Here is a 24024-nt window from a genome sequence, read left to right on the forward strand (position 1 = left end):
CACATGCGTAGAAATGTGCGGGGCGCATGGGGGTCAGTGCGCATGTGCAGAGACATGCAGCATGTGCATGGGAGTTGTGCGTGCATGTGCAGGGACATGGGGGGGCTTTTGCCTTATGAAGAAGAAAAAAGTCACTTATGACCGTTTTTCACACTTGAAACCATTTTAGCAACATCATGGTCGCATGATAAAAATTCAGACACTTGGCACCTAGTTCATATTTATAATGATTGCAGTTTCCAGGGGTCATATGATCACCTTTTGTAACTTTCTAACAAGCAAAGTCAATGGGAAAGCCACCAGTTCGCACCTATTCGCTAGAACCGGTTGTTAACATTCCAAGCAGTTTGGAGAACCAGTTGTTAGAAGAAATTACTGGCCTCATCCTGTAAGGAAGGCAGGAAGGAAACATTCTGGTGTTCCTTACAGAAACTGCCTCTCTGTTAACCCTTATTACATTCTTGGCAGGACTAGACTTCCTGTCTCAGGAACATCTCTGGAGTTTTTTTCCCCCTCCTTTGCTGGTACTTTGCTTGTGTGGAGTGACCATTCAAAGTTACAATGGCACTGAAAAAAAGTGACAATTTTTGACCATTTTTCACACTTACGACTGTTGCAGCATCCCCACAGTCATGAGAGGCCAGGTGAGAAGATGCATGCCTCGATGTGAGTGATATTGAATTGGCCACACCCAGCCAATAACATGACCACCAAGCCATGTCCACCCAGTTACATGACCATCAAGCCATGCCCACCACCTAAGCCATGCCCACAGAACCGGTTGTTAAAAAATTTGAATCCCATCCCTGCCTTTAAACCCTATAAATTTTAAAATGATGAAAAGCATGGACACAGGATTTTTTCCCGTTTCATACTTTAAAAACACTTTTAAAGGTGTGCTTGACACCTAAAATGAGAGGTGAAGACGTTGTCCAGAAATCCAGTGACTTTGAGTTCTAATCGCACTTTAGCCATGAAAAACTGGCTGGTGACTTTAGGTCACTCTATCTCGGTCCAATCTACCTCACAGGATTGTTGTTGTGGGAAAAAATAAAAAAATGATATGCTTGCCACCTTGAGTTGTATATGAAAAAAAGGCAGGATATAATGATTTTTTTAAAAGGGACTTTCAAAGAGTATACTTATAGAAATGGCAAACTATATACTTTTAGTATTAGCACTCCTTAGTATTATTAGTGCTACAAGGAAAAAAAAAGGCTGATGCAAAAAACTGTATGTTAGTGTATTTAATTAGATTATGCTTTATAACTAGTCACATATGCTGCAGAAGGGTTAATGATATGTATATCTCCTGATAGTTCTCCAGGGAGCAATTTGCTGATTCAGCTCCATTACATCAGACACAATAAAAATGTCTGTGTTGACCAAAAAGTCAGGCCTGGTTCTCTTCAAACACTATCATACAAATAACCAGTGAATCATTCTCTCTTCTCTCTCAGCACTAGCACAGCTAATTCTTTAGCAGCTATTTATATTTAAGTCAAAGAAAAAACTTGCATGAAGCAGCAGAAATGTATAGAGGCAAGTCTAATAAATTATTACAGCCAGCTGTAAAGGAATAGATAGCATCTGGCTTTAGCTTCTGTTAAAATCCACTCCTCTCCCAGAGCAAAAGAAAAAAAGAAAGCTTTATAGGAAGCCCATTTAAAGAAATGTATTCTGTACATTCATTTAGTTATGCCATTTAATCAATTAAGAACATTGTCATTTTGTAATAAACTTAAGATTTATTATCTTTAAATCAGCAATAAATAAAAATGTAGTTTAAATCTTCACTTTCCCCATAGGATTAAAAATGGAGGAGGAATATTGAGGAATGTTTAGGACAAATATTATGCAACTGCTTCCACTTAACTCTGTAATATTCTTAAACAAGTTTTCTTTTTCTATACCATTCAATTATGCTTTTTTTCAAACTGAAGGAAGAACTCTGTAAATGTAGTTTGCTTGGTAAGAGACATATTTGAGACAAGCATACATCTGAAGTTTACTCTTTTAACTCTCAATTAGTAAAACAAAAACTTTGATGGATTACATTAAGTAATCTTCTGTTAAGGTATTCTTTATAATGGTTGTAACTGCCAATACAAATTGCTGGAGAAAGGATTAAAATTATGGATTATTCTGACACAAAAATGAATGTACATGTTCTCAAATGCTTATTTTGTGAAGATATAAAATTACTCATAATTTATTCGAACTATTCCATATTATTTTGGAGTTTGGTAGTAATTTGTATAATCTAAAAATTGGCTATTTTTTTCAGTGAAGCTTCTCTATGAAAGATACTTTGTGTAGGGAAGGAGAGTGAAGGAACAAGCCTGTGTGAGACAGATGAACACACAAACAGTCCAAAAAGGCAGATCACCCATGAGAGAAGTTAAATATGGACAGATGGTTTAAAAGGGGCAGAATGCAAAAGACTTAGGTAGAGAGACTTACAATACATTACAATACATTACAATTCAAGAAGTCACTTTTAATTTTCTAAATGCCGGTAAATATTGGTGAGATGGGTGGCAAACAAATTTAATAAATAAAACAAATAACTGTCAGCAATTGTTTATTATTTACTGTTTTCCCAAACACAAGTGGTCCTCACTTAACAACTGAGCCCACAACAGGTCTAAATAAGTGGTAACTACAACTAGTCCTTATTCTTACAAAGGTTGCAGCATCCTGTGGCCTTTGTCAGCTTCCTACAAGCAAAATCAATGCGGAAGCCAGAAGGAGATCAGAAATAGCGATCTCCCAATTTAAGGACAGGATGCACTCAACGGCAGCAACCAGAAGTGTCAGAATTGATGGGACTACACAGCATGGTCACATGACATCACACTTTACAACCACATTACTTTGCAAAAGGAATTCTGTTCCCAATTACTGTTGTTAAGTGAGTAACTGTTGATGTATCTTGGAATGTTAGGGTGCAAGAAGGCAAGATGAATAGGAGCAGTACAAAAATACAAACAAAATGACACATTACACACACACACTCTTGACTACGCTGAAGATTCAACATTACTGTGTAGAAGCAAGCAGTTTATTTGCACATTTATGCCTCATCCCTATGCCATTTGTGGTTCATAGAGTGAAGCAACTCAGGCCAGAAGTTATACTTCACAGTAATCATTTTATAACTTATAATTTAATTTTTTTTTAAATCTTAAATCAACTTTGATATTTGAATTTTAATCTTATTTACTATTTATATATTGAAATATACCACCCTCTTTAAAGGAGCTGGGTGGTATAAAAACACAAAATATAAATAAATAAATTGTATTACCAGGGTATGTTGTAGGGGCCAATGAAAAAATGGAAGCAGTTTAGAATAGAAGATAGAGAACTGAGCAGTAATTTTGATTTTCATTTCATGTCACTGCAAGTATTTCAAGGCTGCTCAGCAATGTAATTGGAATAATCTCAGCAACCCAATAATTCTTAACTTTACATCAGTCTTATATCATGCCCAATCAGCACATCTCAGAAAAAGTCTTAGAAATATCTCCTCCACAAACACACTCTACAAAATCTTTCTAAAGTTTATCTTATGGTTGTTTGAAAAAGTATCTTTCTCTGAAGCATATTCAAAAGCATATTCACTAGAATGAGCAACCAAAATTAAAAACTATGAAATGATACTCTGACCCAACGGATTCTTGTACAAAAAGACAAGATGGATTTTATTTGAACAACTAATAACCATAAGTTACTTAATCAATTTCCTTAAACAGAATTCTGGAAATGAAAAACAATAAAAGACATAGAAACAGACATCATCTGAAATCAAATTAACTGAAGGATATGCTGTTAAAATTGAACAAGTAACAGTTGCTAAATACTGTATATCCATAGATTAAAAAAACCTTGCTGATAGAATATAATAGAATGAGAAGAAAAACATGTCTTATATTCATCTATAAATTTAATAATTTTATTTAAAATTCAAGAAAAATATATAATTAAAATCTTAATTTTTGATCCTGTTTTCTTGAGTTGTATAATACACTTAATATTTTTAAATAAATATATACCCTCTAAACTATTACTTACCCCTGTTTTATCACAAAGTCGTAAAGTGTGAAAGGATCCAACAGCAAATAATTCCCCATCCAAAGCCCAAGCAACAGAAGTGACAGGATATTCATGGGACAATGAGCTATACAGCAAACGACCATAGCTATCCCATACCTATTTTATTAAAGAACAAAAAACACAATCAAGTTTTGTATCATGATGTGATTTCATTTCAGTGAGACTGTAGTTTGTTTTTGCGCTCATGTAAAGTAATATTAATGTAATCTTTATTCAAAACTTAATAACATTTAAAATTTCCAATCTAAGTATTTATTCTTGATTATGTTAGTACAATTGAACTGAATATTTTCCAAAAACCCAAAGTATTTATTAATATAATGAACACTTATTATGATATTTTACAACTTTTGATTCAAAAGTTATATGTATGTATGTATATATGTATGTATGTATGCATGTATGCATGTATGTATATAGTTTTATATTTTGATGTGTTTTTTTAATTTTAAAAATAAACTTTATTAAAGATTAAAAAATATGTACAATGCATAAGATATTTCATTACAAACGAAATCCATGTGTAAAACAAAACGCATAAGTATAAAACATATATGTTTCTAATCAATTAGACAGTATGTTCTTTTTTCAAAAACAATTTTTCTAATATTCATTTTCTGTTTCTGGTAACTACTCTTAAGTTTAACCACTTAATTTTTTCCATTCCTTATCTTTTTATTCCCCGGTTTTTATCCTTAATCCATTTTTCTCAAACTGTACTATATTTTGAGTCTACCTCATCTTTTAGTTTTTGGGTAAGTACATCCATTTCAGCCCTATATTAAAAGTCTGACTCACAGACGAACACAATACAGAAGCCTGATGATGGCAGATGAGATTCTGCCGAAAGGTTGCTACAACTTTAAAAACACAACTATAATGACGTGAGAAAATACCCCAATAAAGGGGGGGAGGGGGGGGGGGGGGGGGGGGGGGGGGGGGGGGGGGTAAGAGGGGTTGGGGGGGGGGGGAGAAGGTTTTTTTAAAGTTTAAAAATAAAAAAAAAAAAAAAGGGGGGGGGGGGGGGGGGGGGGGGGGGAGGGGGGGGGGGGGGGGAAAAAGCTGAATACCATACATGTAAGTACCCGCAAAAACTTAAGAAAACATAATATATATTGCAGCAGTCCCCAACTTTTCTGGCTAAAGTGTTGGCGGAGGACCATGCAGTGCGAGCCACTCTGGCTGTGCAAGCTACAGGAGTGCACAGCTCAATTTGTACAAGAGGCGCATGTACCCACCACTTATGCGACTGGAGCTACATGTGCACTTGCCCGCTGCTTACATGGCTGAATTTTGAATGGGCTATGGCCCAGGGCTTAGGGACCCATGTGTTATTGTACATTACCCATAGCCATCTTTGAGAATGGGCTTTTTAGAAATGTGAGATATAATAAATAATATAATAAATAATAAATAATACTGCTGTCTCCTATTTTCCCCAAAACAACTCTGTGGGATGAGAAAGAGTGACAGGGCCAAAATCACTCAGCCAGGAGGCCTAGAACTCACAGTCTTCTGGTTTCTAGGCTAACACTTTAACCACTGCAAAATTAGCTGTCAGCATTTAAATTATAATTATGATTGTAATTAATTATAAGTATGTGGTAAGCTGGTACAGGTAGTCATAAGGATACCACAATTGGGATTGGTAATTCAGTCATTAAGAGAAGCGGTCACTAAGGAAAAAGGCAAGGATTGATCATAACTATGAACAGTTGCTAAATGAGGCAGTTACTAAACAAGAATTACTTGTACTTGTTTTACACATCCACACACAGAGTTCAACAAATGTGTAGTGAAATATTATCTTCTTTTATTTAACTGAACCTCTTATGATAGTTAATTGCATATTATAAGACGTTTTCGGAAAGAATGCATACCTTATATTTACAGTCTTCCCCAGCTGACAAAATAAGATCATTGACAGAATTCCAATCAACTTTTAGAATAATTCCATCATGAGCTTTCCACTGGGAACAAAGAGGAAGAACAAATATATTTAAAATAAAGCTTATAATGTAACAATCTTAAATCCTAAGAGCTCTAAATGTTAACAAGGTATAATATTAAGAGAGTTAGTTTTATCATTTTTAAATAAATAACATTTTAGTCAAAATATTTAATGTGTAGACATGAAAAGGGATTGAACTTTAGTTTGCAAAAACACTGCTTTAAATTAGATTGTATAAAACATGTTTATGAATTTGATTAATTGAAGCTTAAAATACATCTTGGTACACCTGGGTTACATATAATTGAAACAATAAACTCACAAAATAGGATGGACACTTGATGTCATTATTTAGCAACCATTTCAATTAGCATATTTCCAGGTAGCTCTAATTCTACATGCTAATTTTACTAAGACATTGAACTACTTTAAATACCCATAATTGTTTCACTTTGTTTAATAGTGTACTTTGCATTATATTTTACCGTTCTTCCCTGAACAGGTTTTAATTCCCCCCCCCCCCATACACATTTTCCAGAATTAAATATTATAGAACTTTCATATTAAATTATAATTTGTCATCTAATTCCAGATTAAGTTAATGCTGGCCCCTTGTCCTGGTAATATTTGTGCTGGCCAGGGGAATTCTGCGACTTGAAGTCCATCCATCTTAGCTGTAATGTTACTTTTTTAAGTTAGCATGATGACATACATTAAGTACTAAGGTGATAGCTAACTTAATTCAATTTGTCTAGCTTAGGTTTAGAGTCTAAGATTTTGTATAGCAGGCACTTCTGAATACCAATTCTGAAATAAATGGTTGTAATTCTATCAACACAACATCCTTCACACGACAAAGATAAGATGAAGATTGCTGTTTTGGATATTGTTCACTCAACATTTTGCAATCATTATAATTATTAAATACTCTATATTAATGATACCTGTAAAACTTTAGCATTTGGCTGAAGTGGTTTGATAATCAGCTGCTTTCCTGATGTGTAAAGAATCTTTTCAGAATCTGGACCCCATGCTACTGAATATATAGGTGTTCCTATAGATAATGGAAGAAAGTGATACACATTGGTGAGAAATGCTACTATTATTTACATTCCAAAATACTTTAATACTCTTCTAATCTACATCAGTTTTATACCATGTGTTTAAAAAGGATAGAATTAGCAACAAAGGTAAATGTTTATTCAGACAAGATTTTATGACGTTATCCATTCCCATATAACATTTATGAAAAACTGCTGGGGAGATCATCTATCAGTATGGGATTAGAATTCATGAGGAGGCTATCCAAGGCTGGATAAGGGGGACAGGTTAAGATTCAATCGAGAATGCTAATAGCAAAGTATTATGATGTCATAGTGTAAAAAGTCTAGAGAGCATAATATTGCATGGTCAAGATCTTGACAATTGCATTCTTCTTGTTTGGGATGTCAAGGGTTTGATCAAAGGAATGTAAATTCAATTTCAGAATAAAAGATAGTATCACTCTTATCAATGGAGAGATGGATTAATGTTTAATGACATTGTTGTGACAGCCCAAGAACAATGGAAATTATCATTATATAAAACATGCCAATGGTGAGAAAACAAGTACATCCATTGTTTAAGCAAGAATTTGTTAACACCTGACATATTCTATTCAGTTGCAAGGAGAGCAGCTTGTTGTACTCTTAATATACACTTGAAACCCAAAAAAGATTCCATTTGTGATTGTTACAAAAGAACCTGTATCATCATCTGCCTGTACAAGATGTCAACTATTACTCCATACTTTCTCTGATCAAAAACAATCTACCAAGAACAGCACTAGAATAGAATAGAATGGAATGGAATAGAATAGAATACTTTATTAGCCAAGTGTGATTGGACACACAAGGAATTTGTCTTGGTGTAAATACTCTCAGTATACATAAAGAAAAGGTACATTAGTTAAGAATCAAGAATCATAACGTATAACACTTAATGATTGTCATAGGGTACAATCAACAATCAAATCATACTAGGAAACAGTCAAGTGGGAGGGGATGACTGATAAGGAGTGGTGAGAAGATTAACAGTAATAGTAGCGTACACTTTGTAAATAGTTGAACAGTGTTGAGGGAATTATTTGTTTAGCAGAGTGATGGCTTTCGGGAAAAAACTGTTCTTGTGTCTAGTTGTTCTAGAGCGCAGTGCTCTATAGTGTCGTTTTGAGGGAAGGAGTTGAAACAGTTTATGTCCTGGATGTGAGGGGTCTGTAAATAATTTCACAGCCTTCTTTTTGACTCATGCAGTATACAGGTCCTCAATTGAAGGCAGGTGGGTAATAATTGTTTTTTCTGCAGTCCTAGTTATCCTCTGAAGTTTGTGTCTGTCCTAGATAAAGGTAGCATGGCACAGTTATTTGGTTTAGCATAACTGGATAACAGCCAAATCTTTTGGTTTATATTATTGATGAAAGTTTGTTTGAGCTGCTAGAAGAGCATAAAACACTCTTTAAAAACTCCAAATCTCTTAAGCTAATTCTCAGACTTAAATGGACAACAAAATGATCTTCACCAAAGGTGGATTGCAATTTAATAATGACAAGTCTGAAATATGGATAAGCTTTGAAATCGGCCCAGGGTTAAAGACTAACATTCTATTTGAAGTCTAGTTAAAATAATCGATGGCGTCATTAAGCATGTCACTAAGCATTGTGGTTGCTAAGCTGAAATCACATGACTACGACAGATTTACAAACTCACTTCCACTTCCACTGTTAACTGAATCATTGTGATCACTAAACAAGATATCACAAGACCTGATTTCCTGATTTCTTGCACTTGATACAGAACCTCTAATTGGACCTGGCAATCAATGTAGCTCATGGAGTAGAGGCATAATATATATCTTGTTAGAAACATATGTGCATTTTTTTATTTTGCACCAGCTGAAGCTTCTGGATTTTCTTCAAAGGCAGCACCATGTAGAGTGCATTATGGTAATCCAATTGGAAGGTGACTAGGGCATAAGTAACTGAAGCACAGCCACACAGTCCAGGAACAGTATAAGTGAGCATAACTGGCATGCAACACAAAGCTGTGCAAAGGTCCTCCTAGTCATGATTGCCATCTGCTCTTACTCAGGGGTGGGATATGACACGGTTAACTATCAGTTCGGTGATTTACGAGGTTTGGTGATTTATGACGTGCTTCCCTGCGAGCGTGCGTCTTTAAATTGTCATCAGCACCCTGCGTGCAGAGAAGCAGCCTTTGAAACAGCCCTCTTTTCCTGCTTTTTTAACTGCAGCTGTGCCTCGTTTGGCAGCTGAAGTTGAAAAATCAGGAAATAAGGGTCAGGTAAGAGCCCAGGTGGGCGGGTGGGCAAAAACATCCGCAGACATAGAACAGGTTCTATGTCTGCTGCTCTTCAGAGCTACTAGTTCTACAGAGGTGGACAGAACCAGTAGAAACCCACCCCTACTCTTACAAGAGCAAGAGTAATGAATCAAAGAGGATTGCACACCATGTCTGTCTGGGGCTCTACAACCCAAATCAGCACCGAAGATGACAAAGATAATATAGAACACAATCAAAATATTTTTAAAGGAACACGCTCTTGAAAGATATTCAGCATTAAGTATGTTCTTGTCAAAAGAAAAATGATATAAAGGGTTTTTTAGACAGAAAGATGGTGTAGAGGTAGAAATAAAGGATACTAAGATAAAGAAAGTTAACAGGGAGGAGAAAAGGTCAAGATGATGGCATTGCTTTCTATCTTACTCTCTTCTTTCAGCATGGAAGTATATAAAGAACAAACTGAAAAAACAAGCATATACAGGGAAGAATTCTTCTTGGCTAATTTGCAGCAAAAGAATTCCCTTCCCACAGAGAATCTCCAAATTATGAGCTACTACTGGCAAGATTGCAGGAATTTTTATCTGGATTGACTTTTGGAGGATGTGATGAAATCTTTAACATTATATTTTAGCATTTATTTTCTATTGTATTCAATTTGTTTTTATCACTTATTATTTAAGCTCCTCACCCCAAATAGCTTACTGAAACTCAAAGGTAATAAATTAAGCTTTGATATGGGTTTGTCAGCAGAAAAAAAGCAGAAAAAGCAAAAGAAATACAGCTAAGCTATTTCCTAGTTGTTCAAAGTGGTTCAAAGAACCAGAGCAGGAGAACTTAAATGGGGATGAAATTTGTGTGGATGCAGGAATGGTCATGAAGCAAATTATCTGATATTTTTCAGTCAGGATTCAGCTCTGGGTACAGGATTGAGACTGTGTCTTATCCATATTCCAATTAAATGGTTTGTGAGATTTCAGCTTTTCAAACATTGTTTGAATATATAACTGTATAACTGCATTATAGAATACTAAACTAACGTTCCCAATAAATTAAAAATAATGCACATTAGATTGCTACAATACATTATTCTCAGATGAACTCATAATTTATTTATCTGGTTGAAGAAAAAGCAGTAGAGAATCTCAGCAATCATCAAAGCAACATATAATGAAAAAGATTATAAAGTCAAACAGCATGAAATTGTTTGAATTCAACATTGAATTTAAAATTGAATAAAATTAAATACTGGAATAAATTAACAATGGAAAGCATGAGGATTTTACTATCTTGGCATTCTTACCAATTTTAGTAATAATGTTTATCCATTGCTAACTTTATTTGATATAACATTGTCAGAGATATTCTCCTCCTATTTTCATGGTAACACCACTGTAATTTGGACTAAAGATTTGCATACCACATTTAGTGATTGAGAAACTCAACTGAACTATAATTGGACTGTAGTTATATTTGTTTCTCTGGGGATGCTTTTTCATTTCTAACTCAACAACAACAACAACAATGTACTAGACTAATCCAATTCTAAGGCAACTAGTTCATCCTTTGACAAAATATTAGCTATTTTTTCTTCACAATTGACTTCATCTGAAATTGAATCACCTAACCCACTAATAAGCTGCATTAGATCTTTCGATACCACTTTTTGAAAAGTTACTTTCAAAAAGGTATTCCCATTCATGGATGATTCCATACCTAGGGAAAGTCTGTATTTATGTTTTTTAACTAGAAGGAAAATGTAAAAAAAATAGTCCCTTTAATATCAATTACTCCTTTTGTATTTGCTCTTTGCTAGAAAATAACCTTATCATTCAAACTGATAAAAAAAACTAAAAGGATAGAGTAAAATACTTCTTTATGTATTTTATAGCTTACTTAAAACCACTCTAACTCAAAATAAAACAATTATAAGAGATTTGGATAAGAGAAATAAAACCAATAAAATATAGTTGGTCATCAAATAAATGACAATTGGAAAAAGTGCTGCTTTAAACGAAAATTGAAAGAAGTAGAAATTCTAGAATAGGAAGTAATGTGGCAGTACAGTGAACAAAATGGAAGCTGGAACTACAAGGTGTTTGCAGGGAAGTTTGAAAACTGCAGACTCCTTTTCACTATATTCCATTTAAGATATCAGTAAGACATCCAGTAAAGAAACAAATTGGTGAATGAAGGCAAATATATGTGTCCCAGGAGAATGTTGCAAGATCCAATCTGAGCCAGTTAGCAGGACCAAATGTTTACTCTTCCAAGCTTTCAGATTCATGCTGGAGCCCATTATCAGGGAACTTCTCACTCTCCTGAATGTGCATTCTGAAGAATTCAGAATTCAGAATTTGTATTCTGGAGAATGTATGTTCTGAAAAATTCAGAATTTATTCTTAGGTGGAATTTCAAAAACAACGAAGAAATAACAACTTACCTTGTTGTACTAATGTGGATCTTAGCATTCCACTCTTGGACCAAATTTTTATTTGTCCATCTTCACCAACTAGAAATAAATATCAAAGTCTTTGCTTAAGTAAGTTTTCAGCATTAAAATCCTTTAAAACTTTGAATATTATAAGTTGCATTATTACTTTACCCCTAAAAAGCAGTACTAACAGTCTTAAAGTGTTTCTCATTGCTTTCTGAGGAATTGTATGGTAAAAAGAAATATCATTCTCTAGGGTGACTAATTCAAAGTTTCAAAGTTTCCTAAATATGATATGATTATTATAATCAATATAAATGTTTTCTTCCTGTTTTTCTAAATATTCTTAAATCACCTAAATAAGAAGGCAGACTTTCCATTTATCCTGGAAGATAGCAATGGCAAGCTATTACCAAGAAAACTTCAACTGTGTAGTTGTCAGAAATCAAAGTTGGCTTGAGGACATCTTACCATAGTCCCATTTGAATAATTTTCTTAATCATCTTATAATTTAAGAAGAAAATATAAATAAATGAGAACCTCTAGTTTCAATTCTTATATTTATGTCACTTTTTACCATGTACAATATATGGCAACTTCTATTTACTCAGGGATTCACTGAAATTCACTGTTGTATAAATCAATACAAGTGAGGAACAACTAGTTTTTATTCCATGATGTTGCCTTTCAGTCAGTTATTACTGACTGAACTATACAATAAATAAAGTTTTTCATATCAAATGTAGCCTCTGGTTTACCTACTTTCTGAATACACAAATGATAATGTATTATTAGAATTTAAAGCAACATATTCTACAAGCACAATAATGAAATAAATATGAATGTTCTCTATATAACTATCTATCTTTACCTAATTTCCATGCACTATGTATTTTATATAGTACTCATATTATTTCTTTTCCATCATGTACTTGAAAAAAATAAGCAATTACACAAATGTTATTCCATCTTTTTTTTCAATTTCTGCACTTTAAAAAAGGAGCAATTCTCTTTTTGCATGTTGGGATAACCATATTCCTTCAGGACACACTTAAGAGATGAATCCTGTTACCTGTAACAAGTGCGGTACCTTCATAATTCCATCTTCCTGCAAGTACAGCTCCGCAGTGGGCTTCTACACTTTTTTCAACTCTTCCAGTTTTAGAAATCAAATGAAACTTACCTATAGAAGTATTATAATAATTATATTCATTATAAACCTAATTTATATACAAAGATGATTTCTGAAAAACAGTGTTTCATTCTTCTCTTTTTCTAATTTGTTAGTCAATTTACTATTTTCAGTTGGAAATATTTCTCACTGATATAAATAATTGGTTTCAGTTCAACTGAAATTATTCACTCATATATGGCATTGAAACCAATAGGACAAATTAGATAAACTAATTTATCTCATTGAAAGAATCAGCTCAGGGACAGTATGTGCAGTTAGTTACAGGACCCCTAAAGAAGAAATATGCTTTGGTGCTGAAAAGCCTGGGAAGATATGATGGGAGTTCTTGGCATGCTGTTTCAGAGGAAAGGGAGATGCAGAGTTTGATTATAGTAACTCTGGAACTTTATTGGTCCCAAGTGGCCATATTACTGTATTTAGGTTTGGGCACTGTTGATAAATAGATCTATTTGCAATAAGATCATGTTTACCCAAGTAATAAAATCAAATTCATTCAGCTGATCACATATAAAATCTGATCTTCATTTTAGAGCAGGGGTGTCAAACTCAAGGCCCGGGGGCCACATCCAGCCCATGGGGTGCTTAGATCTGGCCCTTGGGGCCATCCTGGAAATAGTAAAGGACTAGCCCATGGTGCCACTGCCAGCAAAAATGAAACTTGCGAATTTCACACGTGCTCTGTCACCCAAGCTCCATTTTCGCTGGTAGAGAGTTGCAGGAGGTCATCATAACCAAAAATGGAGCTCAGGAGCCCGTTTTTGCTGGCAGAGCGCTTGGCCACCACAAGCACCCCTGACACAGGTGATGTCATGCTGGCCACACCCACCCTGGTCACACCCATCCCAGCCCCCCAAGGTCAGACACAACCCTTAATGAAATCAAGTTTGACACCCCTGCTTAGAGCCTTAATGTATCTTTTGAAACAAAAGAATATTATGGTTCTTCACTATGGACAGATCATTTCTTATCCAAATGAGGATTATTACCAATACAGTTCTTTGAAAGGCAGGAACACAAATTATAATGGTTTATACAGAAGCCTTATAAACCTTCATGTACAACTGACCCATCTAGGACATACATCTAAAATTGGGATGATTAGCATCCCCATATGATATATTTAAGGGATCTAGAAAAGGTGTTTTTCTGTATAAATTCAACTCTCACAGAACAACGTTCCCATGTGGGACCCAAATTGTGATCTCCTTGAAGATGTTTCGGAGCATAGTTAAAACACATTTTTCGGAGTGCCTATTCATAAAATGAGCAAAATTCAGTATAAATTTGTCCTTGGTAGATTTTGAATACTCGTGTTTTCCTGAAAATAAGACCAGGTCTTATATTAATTTTTGTTTGGAAAGACACATCAGGGCTTATTTTCCAGTTAGGTCTTATTTTGGGGACTAAATGTATCTGGTTGATTATCTTAACTGGGGTATTTTGGGTGGTAGGGATTAAATTAAAAGCATCTTGAAAAATCATGTTACGGATTATTTTCTGTCTGGGTCTTATTTTCGGGGAAACAGGTTGTCTCTTGTTCACTTTAACAAATAATTTATAAAGTACCCCAAAACATTAAAAAGCTAACCAAGAATGGACTGGATAGCTTCTTAATTATATCAATATTTATGTGGCTTAAAAACTATTTTCAAAGAATGTCAACTTCAGGATCTCATCAGAGAATTATCAAGTTAGATTGAACAAGGATTTATTCTGTATTTTCTATTAATATTTTACTTACTAATTTCAACATATTAACTCTTTTGATTACTCCTGTAAATCAGACTTAAAAAATTAAAACTTTTAGTAAAAAACTTTTTTGATAATATAGTTGAAATAATTTTTTTTTTTGAAAAGACTCAATTTCAATTTCATATCTGCTCCTTTCCCCGTTTTTATTAATTAATAAAGCCATGAAGATTCAATTTTGAAGTATTTTTGCTGTTCTGGAAATCATTCACATAAGATATTAGCAGGCTTTTCAAGTACTACCTGCACAAAACTATGCCTGTTATATTCATTTGCAACCACAAACACTTTAAATATAAAATTGTTCCAATTTTAACAATTAGTCATATTGTAAAGCAAATACGCACATTCCATTAAAGAAATTGAAAAATATTTCAGCTACATAGATAATCAACACTGCATTTATTTCCATATAACAGAATAACCGAATAAAGAATAGGAAAGGACCTTGGAGGTCTTCTAGCTCAACCCCCTGCTCAAGCCAGAAACCCTATACCATTTCAGACAAATGGCTATCCAGTCTCTTTTTAAAAGCCTCCAGTAAAGGAGTAACTACAACTTCTGAAGGCAAGCTGTTCCACTGATTTATTGTTTTCACAGTCAGGAAATTTCTCCTTAGTTCTAGGTTCCCCTTGATTAGTTTCCAACCATTGTTTCTTGTCTTGCCTTCTAGTGCTTTGGAGAATAGATTGACACCCACCCACCCCATCCTTTGTGGAAGCCTCTCAAATATTGACACACTGCTTTCATGCCACCCCTAGTCCTTTTTACTAGTGAAACCCAATTCCAGTAACCATTCTTCATATGTTCTAGCCTCCACCCCCACAATCATTGCTCTTCTCTGCATTTTTTCCAGTCTCAAAATCTTTTTCATATTGTGATGACCAAAACTGAATTCAGTATTCCAAGTGTGGTCTTACCAAGGCCTTATAAAGTGATAACCCTAACAAGATAAAAGTACTTACCCAGTGAACCATCATGATTCACAAACATATTATATAATAAAAGAAGAAAAAAGCACAAGCAGAATGCAACTTAGAGACGCCACTTGTTTAGAAAAATAATTGAAGGAAAAAACAAATAAGAAATTGGCCAAAACATTATTAATTTGCTTGTCTAAAAGATCAACTTTACGCTGTTTGAACAACAGTGGGCAAAACAAATCCAGCTAGTGTTATGTGCAGATACAATCAATGTGACAATGAATCAAAATTAGTGATTTGGGATGGTACATCATCAGTGGTGAGATTCAATTGTTTTTAATACCAGTTCTATGGGTGTGGCTTGGTGGGCGTGGCAGGGAAAGGATACTGTAAGATCTCTAGTCAGAAGTGGTAATTTGCTGGTACTCTGAACTACTCAAAAATTCTGCTACTGGTTCGCCAGAACTGATCAGAACCTGCTAAATACCACCACCTCTGTGCATCATATTTGACAGTACCCTAAAATGAATTACATATTCAAGGCAACTTACCATCAGAACTTGTAAGTACAAAATTCTCAGCATGGGTTTGTCTCTTTCCACCTAAACTTTTAGGAAACCAGTGAAGATCTAAAGGATAGATATCATCAGGAAGCTTGACAACTTGTGCTGTTTCTCCATTTAACAAGTTCCATTTTATAATTTGGTGATCATCGCTGCACGAATACAGTTCATCTGCTGTTGTCCAGCCCACACAGCTAACTAATTCCTTATGTTTTAAAAGAATCAAGGAATAAAAATATTTCTAACATATCTGACTCATGCATTATTCAAAAATAATGTACATTTGTTTTAAAAATTGATACAATAAATACATTTTAAAATCTCATCATCTGAATATTCCAGCACAAAAAAAATACATGGATTGGTAGGAAAGCTGCTTTGCTCAAAAGACAGTATTATATTATAACATCTGCTCTTCAGAGAATGTGAATAAAGATTAGCACATAGTAAAAATGTTGTCTTAAATCCAAAACCAGCTGTAAATCCACTAAAATCATTAAGAATCGATCATTACTGACCTATTTAAATAGAACTTACACAACTTGAACTTTTCCTAGAGAACAGCAATATAATATTGCAAACTATAGAAGTTTAATAGTTAGCTTGTTTATATCTATTTCAAAACAGGCTATTTATTTCTATTCATGTTTTTTAATCCATCACCAAGCAATAGAAAATTCATTTTTTTGCTTCTTGTTGTTGAAGTGTTTAACAATGAACAGTTTAGATGAGGTTTCAAATTACCCCTATTCCACATGCTTTCCATATTCTCAAAACCTTTAGATCAACCTGATTAATTTTTTACAAGCCGTTTTTTTCTATTCAAAACCTTTGACTGTAAACTGTCTCACAACTACCAAGTAGTTGTGGGTGTTTGGTGTTGTCCAGATCTAGGGATACCTCATCTTTCTATTTGGCAAGGATTGTTTCTCCCTATTCAGGGGTACAGAACCATATGGGGAGTCTTTCTGGACGCATAGATCCTGCTCAAAGAAAAAGTGGCAGATGTGGCCAGGAAGACTTTTATAAAACTTGTGACAGTTGAACCCTTTCCTAGATCTTGGGGCCCCCTTCAGAATGTCACTCATGCTCTGGTCACTTCGCAACCTATCTACTGTAACTCAGTCTACATTGAACTGCCTTTGAAGACCATCAGGAAGCTTCAACTGGTCCAGAATGCAGTATGCACAATATGAAAAAGACCTCTGACCTCTGGAGAATCGAGGGCTGGTATCAGATCTGAAGGACAAAGGGTGATAGTAAGGTCCAGGATGATACTCGGACTTCTTTCCTGCCAAGGACCTTCCTCTTGTCCTTGGTTTCCGTCAAATAAAGGTCAAGGATGTCACCAAACAGCTTCTCGCCTGCGCATGGAGCTGATGCCAACTTCCATTTTCGGCGAGAGTCAGACTGCCAGTTGCGCAGCCAAAGCAGCCGCCTGGCTGTCACAGAAGAAGCAATGGCCCTGGAAGTAAATTTGGCTGAGTTCAGGATGGCGTCTGCTGTAAACTCCACTGCTGCAATAATTTTTTTGATGTCCTGGTGTGCCCTGCATTCGGTGGCCAGAAGCCTCTCCTGAAGCTGGTGAAGCCAGCCTCGTAAAAAAAACGAGGCTGCCGTGGATGCTCTAATCACCCAGGCTGCAGCCTGATAAGTGTGCTTGAGAGTTTGCTCGGATCGCCTGTCCTCAGCCTTGAGCACATCCTCTGGTTCAGTGGGGGTGCCAGAGGAGAAGAAAGCCACCACTGGAGCATCTACCGACGGCACAACCTGGGCACTGACCAGGGATGGTCCCACATTGTAGAATCATCCGTCATTAGCAGACGGGCGAGGTCCTGCCCCTGGGGAGGTGCACTGTTCCTTTACTAAATCAAGGAAAAGAAGGGGGAGGGGAGAACCCCGCCTGTACCACTGGCTTAGAGAATAATGAATCGGAGTGGCCAGAAGTGGTTGCTTGTGGTTCAGGGCCCACCTCCTCAGGGCTGAGTTGTGCAGTGACCAAGGCCTTGAAAAATGAAGGTCTAAAAACTCCTCCAAGAGGAGGTTGATCAACTCTGAGGTCCTCCTCTCAGACATATTGGGATCTATAAGTTCCCTTTCCTCCTCCTCAGAATGACCAGAATGGCTATGGTCAGAGGATTTGGAATAATTATCCTCCTCTTCCTCCCTCCACTCCGAGTGGGAGAAGAGAACTGATGCCTGGGCACAACCTTCTGAGAATGGGAGACCCCTTGTGGAAACCTTTGGGTTAACAAGGCTGGGTCCCCTCCTTGAGGGTGAAGGAGATGTTTGAATCCTTCTGCTAGGCCCTGTCTAATGGCTACTGTGACCATCTCCCTGAGATCTTCAGGCCTATTCTTCTCCGAGTGTAGGCCCACAGCAGTGGGGGTGTAGGCTGCTTCAGGCCTAGGCCTAAATCCTCCCTGAACCCCCTGGAAGGAAGGACCAGGTCCGCATGAAGCCTGTCTAAAGGAAGGCCATGACCTGCTTAAATCCTGGGGAAATTGTTCTTCCTCCACTCTCTCAGGGGACCATGCTAACAGCTGACTGGAAGCGGATTCCCCTCGCTTAGAAGAAATCTCAGGACTAATATAGCACCTCCCCAGAATGAGACCTGATGACTCTGGGCTTGCATTTGTGCCAACCTTTTTTCAAACTGCTTTTCAAGAGCAGCATGCCTTCTATTTAAGCCCTAAGCTCAGATTTTGAAGACTTTCAAGGAGCTAGGGCTTTGGCCTTGATTTTTGCAGCAACTTCTTCGTTGGCAGAAGGGGCTATCTTTTTTTCTTCCTCGAAGGGGCTTCTGCCTCTTGGGGCTCTTCCAATTCTTTGGTAGCAGGCTGGGGTGCTTCCCTTTCCACACTGCAAACAACACAGACACCAAGGGTGCTATGAGCTTCCCCTGTGAGGTGCTGCCTGATGCAATGGGCCAGGCTAGTTATAAACTGAGAAGCCCTGAGAAAGCGTTTTTACCTTCAACAAAATGGCCGCCCAGCTGATTCAAAATGGCCACTCACCATGTGGAGAGGCTCCAGAATGGTTTCTTTACCTCCTTTGCTCAATAGGCTCTTACCAGGCCCCGAGTGATCAAATTGCAGTGAAACAGCTGAGAGGTGGTAGAATGAAGCTCTGGGGTCAGCTGTGGAGCAGTTCAGGCGGCAGCAGCGAGCTGCGTGATCGATGGAGTTGCATGGAAGACTTCTAAGAAGGCTCCATGGGTCAGCAGCCCTTCATGAGGCAGTGCCGAAGCCTCAATGCTGCAGGAGAACAGATCCCCACTCTCCTGGAGACAGAGCTCTACCGGATCCTGGATTTTTCAGTCAGAATCTGTCTCCTAATCAATTTTTCAAACTTTCTCTTAGCTCTGTTAAAGCAATCTTTCCAGAAACTAGTTCTTTGACAAGACGCTGAGGCAAAAGATGGGCGGGCCAGCCAGTCTGATGACATCAGGAGGACCTTAACCCATTCCTGGACTCTCATTGCAGTGTCGATGAGAATGACTTTGCTCATTTCACTGCAGGACACCACATTTTATTAGCTTATAACACATACTTTTTAAAACATAAATTACTACAGACATTGAGAAACATAAGGTCTATTATATTGACAACATTATTTCAGACACAAACAAAGGATATGTTTTGGTTCTTTTAGCAGTGATATCTTTAACCTCATTTGGACTTTATTTTCTGTGCTGATAAGGCAGCAGATTCATGGATGAAGAAATGTTGTCTTGATTGCATATGTTACAACTGTAAATATTTAAAAAATCATTAATACACCATCCTCTAAGACTACATAAAAGATTAACATGTTAATAAATGCAAACATATTTTGACTGTTTTGTCCACAGTAGCAATACAGAGATATTTTTCAATTTCCCTGAATTTTCAACTCTATTTTATAATTGTTGGTTTGTGAAGATCAACATTTATATGAATCAGATGGTAACAATCTTCTAAAATTTCCTATCATAATTTTACCAACGTAATATACAATCCAAGTTTACTTCTTTTTTTCTTATAATTAAGCTCCAGAAAGATAGTGGAGTTCTAACAGGTATAAAGAGGTTTTGGAACCATTAAATGTTAAGAAGCTGAAATGTATCTAAGTTGGCAAATAATTACTTCAAATGTAGGAATCTACCTGGAGATAACAATGAGCTTTTTCTTGGAATAAGCTGAATTTCCCTAACAATCTGATGGCCTGCAAATCTTTAGCTATCTTAGCCATCAACTATGGTTAGACTGGACTTTGAACATTTCATACATTATTCACATTTGGGTTAGACAATTTCATTAGGTTCCGTAAAGAGCTTCTTTTGAAGAAGTCTAGAAAGACAAATGTCCAAAATGTGGAAGAATATTCTTTATCAGTTGCATAGGTTGCCCAAGTATTTCCAAGACCAACTCTGTCCTATCACTATTCATATCAGGCTTCGGCAGAAAACCAGCTGCATCTAACTAATCATGAGTAATATTTGTGATAAGGATCCTGTTTGAAAGCTGTTCTTTAAGATCAATTTGATTGGCAGGTATAAGGGAGAAAAAACTTTTGAAATGGCAACAGTAGAAAACATTCTATCTTCCAAAGATGTGTCGGTGAACAATTCTGGCACAGTCTAAAGGTTCACTTCAATTATTTCAAGATATCCTTGGAATATTTATGCTTTAAGCACATAAGCATATTTTAAAGGACCTATTTTTAAATTATTTTATTGTAATATTAGCAAATTACATTTTACCTATTCTTTAGGATTTTGCCCTAAAATGTAACAATATACACTTGTATTAAAACTAAACATTAATAAATTGTAAGCTAATATGTCCTCTGACCAAAGCTAATAAAATGCAATATAATTATATGCATGAGAAAAAATATTGACCATATTGGTACTTTATTAACTTAGTATTAAAAGCCTTGGGTCTATTTCCTGGTACAAACTGAAGAGTAAGAAAGAATAACTACAAAAAACAGAAAATAATACAAATTACTCTGCAAAACAATAATCTAACTTCTACAATTAAAATACTTGCATTAAAATTAACTAAGAGGCACTTGCTTATTCAGCATATCTTATTAATTAGAACACATGCTTTCTAATCTCTTAGGGGTCCTATGACAAACGGGCCACAACCCACTGAAGAATTACTACACAAAGGTTTTTACAAGGCCTAAAATAGATACAGCTACAGGACATATCAGTTTGCCCCAGAGTATTTCACAATTAATTTGAAAAAAAGATACTTCTTATAAATTTAATTTCAAAAAAGTTTGAGGGTTGAACTTTTAGAGAATGCTACAGTTAGGCATAAATGCATATTTTAATAACACAGAATAAGCAAAATCAGGCTTAAGAGCTGGTTAACTGAAAAAGCAATTTTTATATGTTCTTAAAATAATTTGTTTCATCCAGTTATTATATAGCTGAAACTTCTGTCATTTATTAATTAAATATGAGAATGAGGTAATAGGAGAGTACAGCATATAACTTTGTTACTGCATTTCAAAAATAAAGTTTTTCATACAGTATTTTTAAAATGAAACAAGTTTCAATAAATCACATTCTGGTTCACAATCTTATTTCTATGTGTGAATGAATATACATTTTAAGATTATGTTTCTGATTAAGGCTCTCTTACTCTCTCAATTGCTGATTCTTTTCCCCTCACTAGAGAAGATGCATACAGCTTCCACTTTTCAATGCAATTACTAACACATATTTATATAAGACAGCTTACAAAAAATCATGTTAACTTTAATCTTAGTCATATAACCTTCCTCTACAGATATTTCACATCAAAATTTTAGTACATTTTATAATACTCTATAGTCTAGTGGTTTTTAAAAAATAAATAAATAAATCTAAGTTTTCACAACTTGTTTGTATTTTTACATTGTCAGGATATATCAAGGATTTATACTATCCTTGACAATCATATTAGTATCAATGACACTGAAAGCATACTTTTACTACTGTAACAATGTATTATTCCCCATTCTTTGGCTAGGATGAACTTCCAAATAATGTTACAATTACAGTACTATCCATAGAGCTGTTTAACAGGCTCTCTAGATATGTGGCACATAATTATTTTCTTAGACACAAGATGTAAAGTTTTAGCTTGGACTTTCATGTAGATGTGCATAGCATTACAGCATCTAAATAATATATGGAAAATGCTTGCTCTGTTATACAGTGTTAATTTGTCATTTTACTGAAATATGCATGTAGATTTCTTCTCTTTGGAAACAACAGAAAGTTGGAACAACAGAAAGCAGACATTTTCATGGCAGTAAAAACTAATATCCAGATAAAACATTAACCTAGTCACCCTTTGAGCACTGAAATAGTGTGAACTCTTGATTTTCTCTAAGAATCTTAATTTTGAATTAAAAAAAAAACGATTAAAGCAAGTACCACACTGACCACAAATACAACTTACTTTCTACCTATTTTGAAGAGTAATTAGCTGAGATCACCCATAATAAAATATAATGTAATCTTACTTTGATATAGCTAGATTCCTTTATTATACTAAATCATTCAGAAAACACAATGACTATGTTTACCACAAGAAGCTAAACCGAAGCCAAATAAATTACACCATGGCTTAATATGACATTTACACTCAGTTAACATGTTAGTTACATGAAGTATGCCAGAATCTATGAAACATATTGTTTAATAAAAGTATTGGTTTTAAGGCCCGAGAACTGTATTTTCTACTGCAAGATTATCATAAGAACATATTAAGAGTGCAACGTAAGGGAGAAATCCTACAGTACTGGAAATATTTGTATTATTTAGTCAGTTATTAGCAAGCTTTTGGTAAAAGCTATCTGAATTTCAGAGGGATCTCATTACACACTATGCTTTTCTTTGTAAACTTTGTCTGATTTATCAGTATATCCTCAATTTTATTCTTTATTATAACTACACTATAATTTTCTCTTTCAGTAAATTTATTACACATGACAAATTGAGAAAAAAATTTCACCTCTGAACCATAGCTGCTAACTCTAACAAACTTACACTTTTTGGAAATATTTTCTTTTAGGGTGGCCTGATGGCTTGGCTATTAACATGCCGGGCTTTTACGATTTGAGACCCTAGCGTTGCACAATGGGTGTGAGAATCTGTCTTTCCATCTAGCAGTGTTGGCGAACCTTGTGCACGTGCCAGAAGAGTATCAGGAACTAGAAGAGCAGCTCCCTGGCACGCACATGCAGGAGTGCTGGAAACCAGAAGAGCATCTCCCTGGCATGTGCTGGGAAGCTGAGCTTCTGGTGCCTGGCACACACATGCCACCTGGTCTTCCGTTTTCTGGTGCGCACGTGTGCACAAAGATCAGCTGGCTGGTGTGCCTGCTTGTGCATGTGCTGGGGAGCTGCTCTTTCGGTTTCCAATGTTCCCACATGCACGAAGACCAGCTGGCCAGCAAGTGTGAAGGCTGGCGTGCCTGGAGAGATGGCACTACATGCCATTTCTGGCACATGCCATAGGTTCGCCATCACAGACCTAGCAATTCAAAAACATGCAAATGCAAGAAGATAAATAGGTATCATTTTGGTGGGAGGAAACAGCGTTGTTATGCTGATCACATGACAACAGAAATGTCTTCAGACAGTACTGGCTCTATGGCCTTGAAACAGAGATGCCCCCCACCCCCATATTTGGCAACAACTAGAGTAAAATCCGCAGGGATTCCTTCCTTTCCTTTCTTGCTGCAAATTTCCACAAATTCTCAGGGA

At 35.9% G+C, this 24024-nt stretch overlaps 1 protein-coding gene across 6 annotated transcripts in view; it reads right to left on the bottom strand.

Annotated features, from left to right (window-relative positions):
- The window catches only part of IFT80 (intraflagellar transport 80), a 53947-nt gene that overhangs the window by 28401 nt on the left and 1522 nt on the right, over positions 1–24024 (bottom strand). For 4 of the 6 annotated variants that reach the window (XM_087933361.1, XM_087933357.1, XM_087933358.1 and 1 more), the window contains 7 exons: positions 19905–20021; positions 16258–16476; positions 12912–13022; positions 11849–11917; positions 7015–7124; positions 6000–6089; positions 4078–4215 (listed from right to left, as the gene is read on the bottom strand). In XM_087933361.1, coding sequence (XP_087789487.1) covers positions 4078–4215; positions 6000–6089; positions 7015–7124; positions 11849–11917; positions 12912–13022; positions 16258–16476; positions 19905–19944 — 777 coding nt within the window. In that variant the 5' untranslated portion in view covers positions 19945–20021. Of the gene's footprint in view, positions 1–4077; positions 4216–5999; positions 6090–7014; positions 7125–11848; positions 11918–12911; positions 13023–16257; positions 16477–17479; positions 17735–19286; positions 19691–19904; positions 20022–23305; positions 23525–24024 lie in introns of those variants that run through there. The other 2 variants (XM_087933360.1, XM_087933362.1) reach the window with 2 other exon arrangements.

Source organism: Pseudonaja textilis, chromosome 4, assembly GCF_049901715.1.
Source record: "Pseudonaja textilis isolate UNSWEBS1 chromosome 4, rPseTex1.2, whole genome shotgun sequence".
In the NCBI taxonomy this organism is placed as follows: Eukaryota; Metazoa; Chordata; class Lepidosauria; order Squamata; family Elapidae; genus Pseudonaja; species Pseudonaja textilis.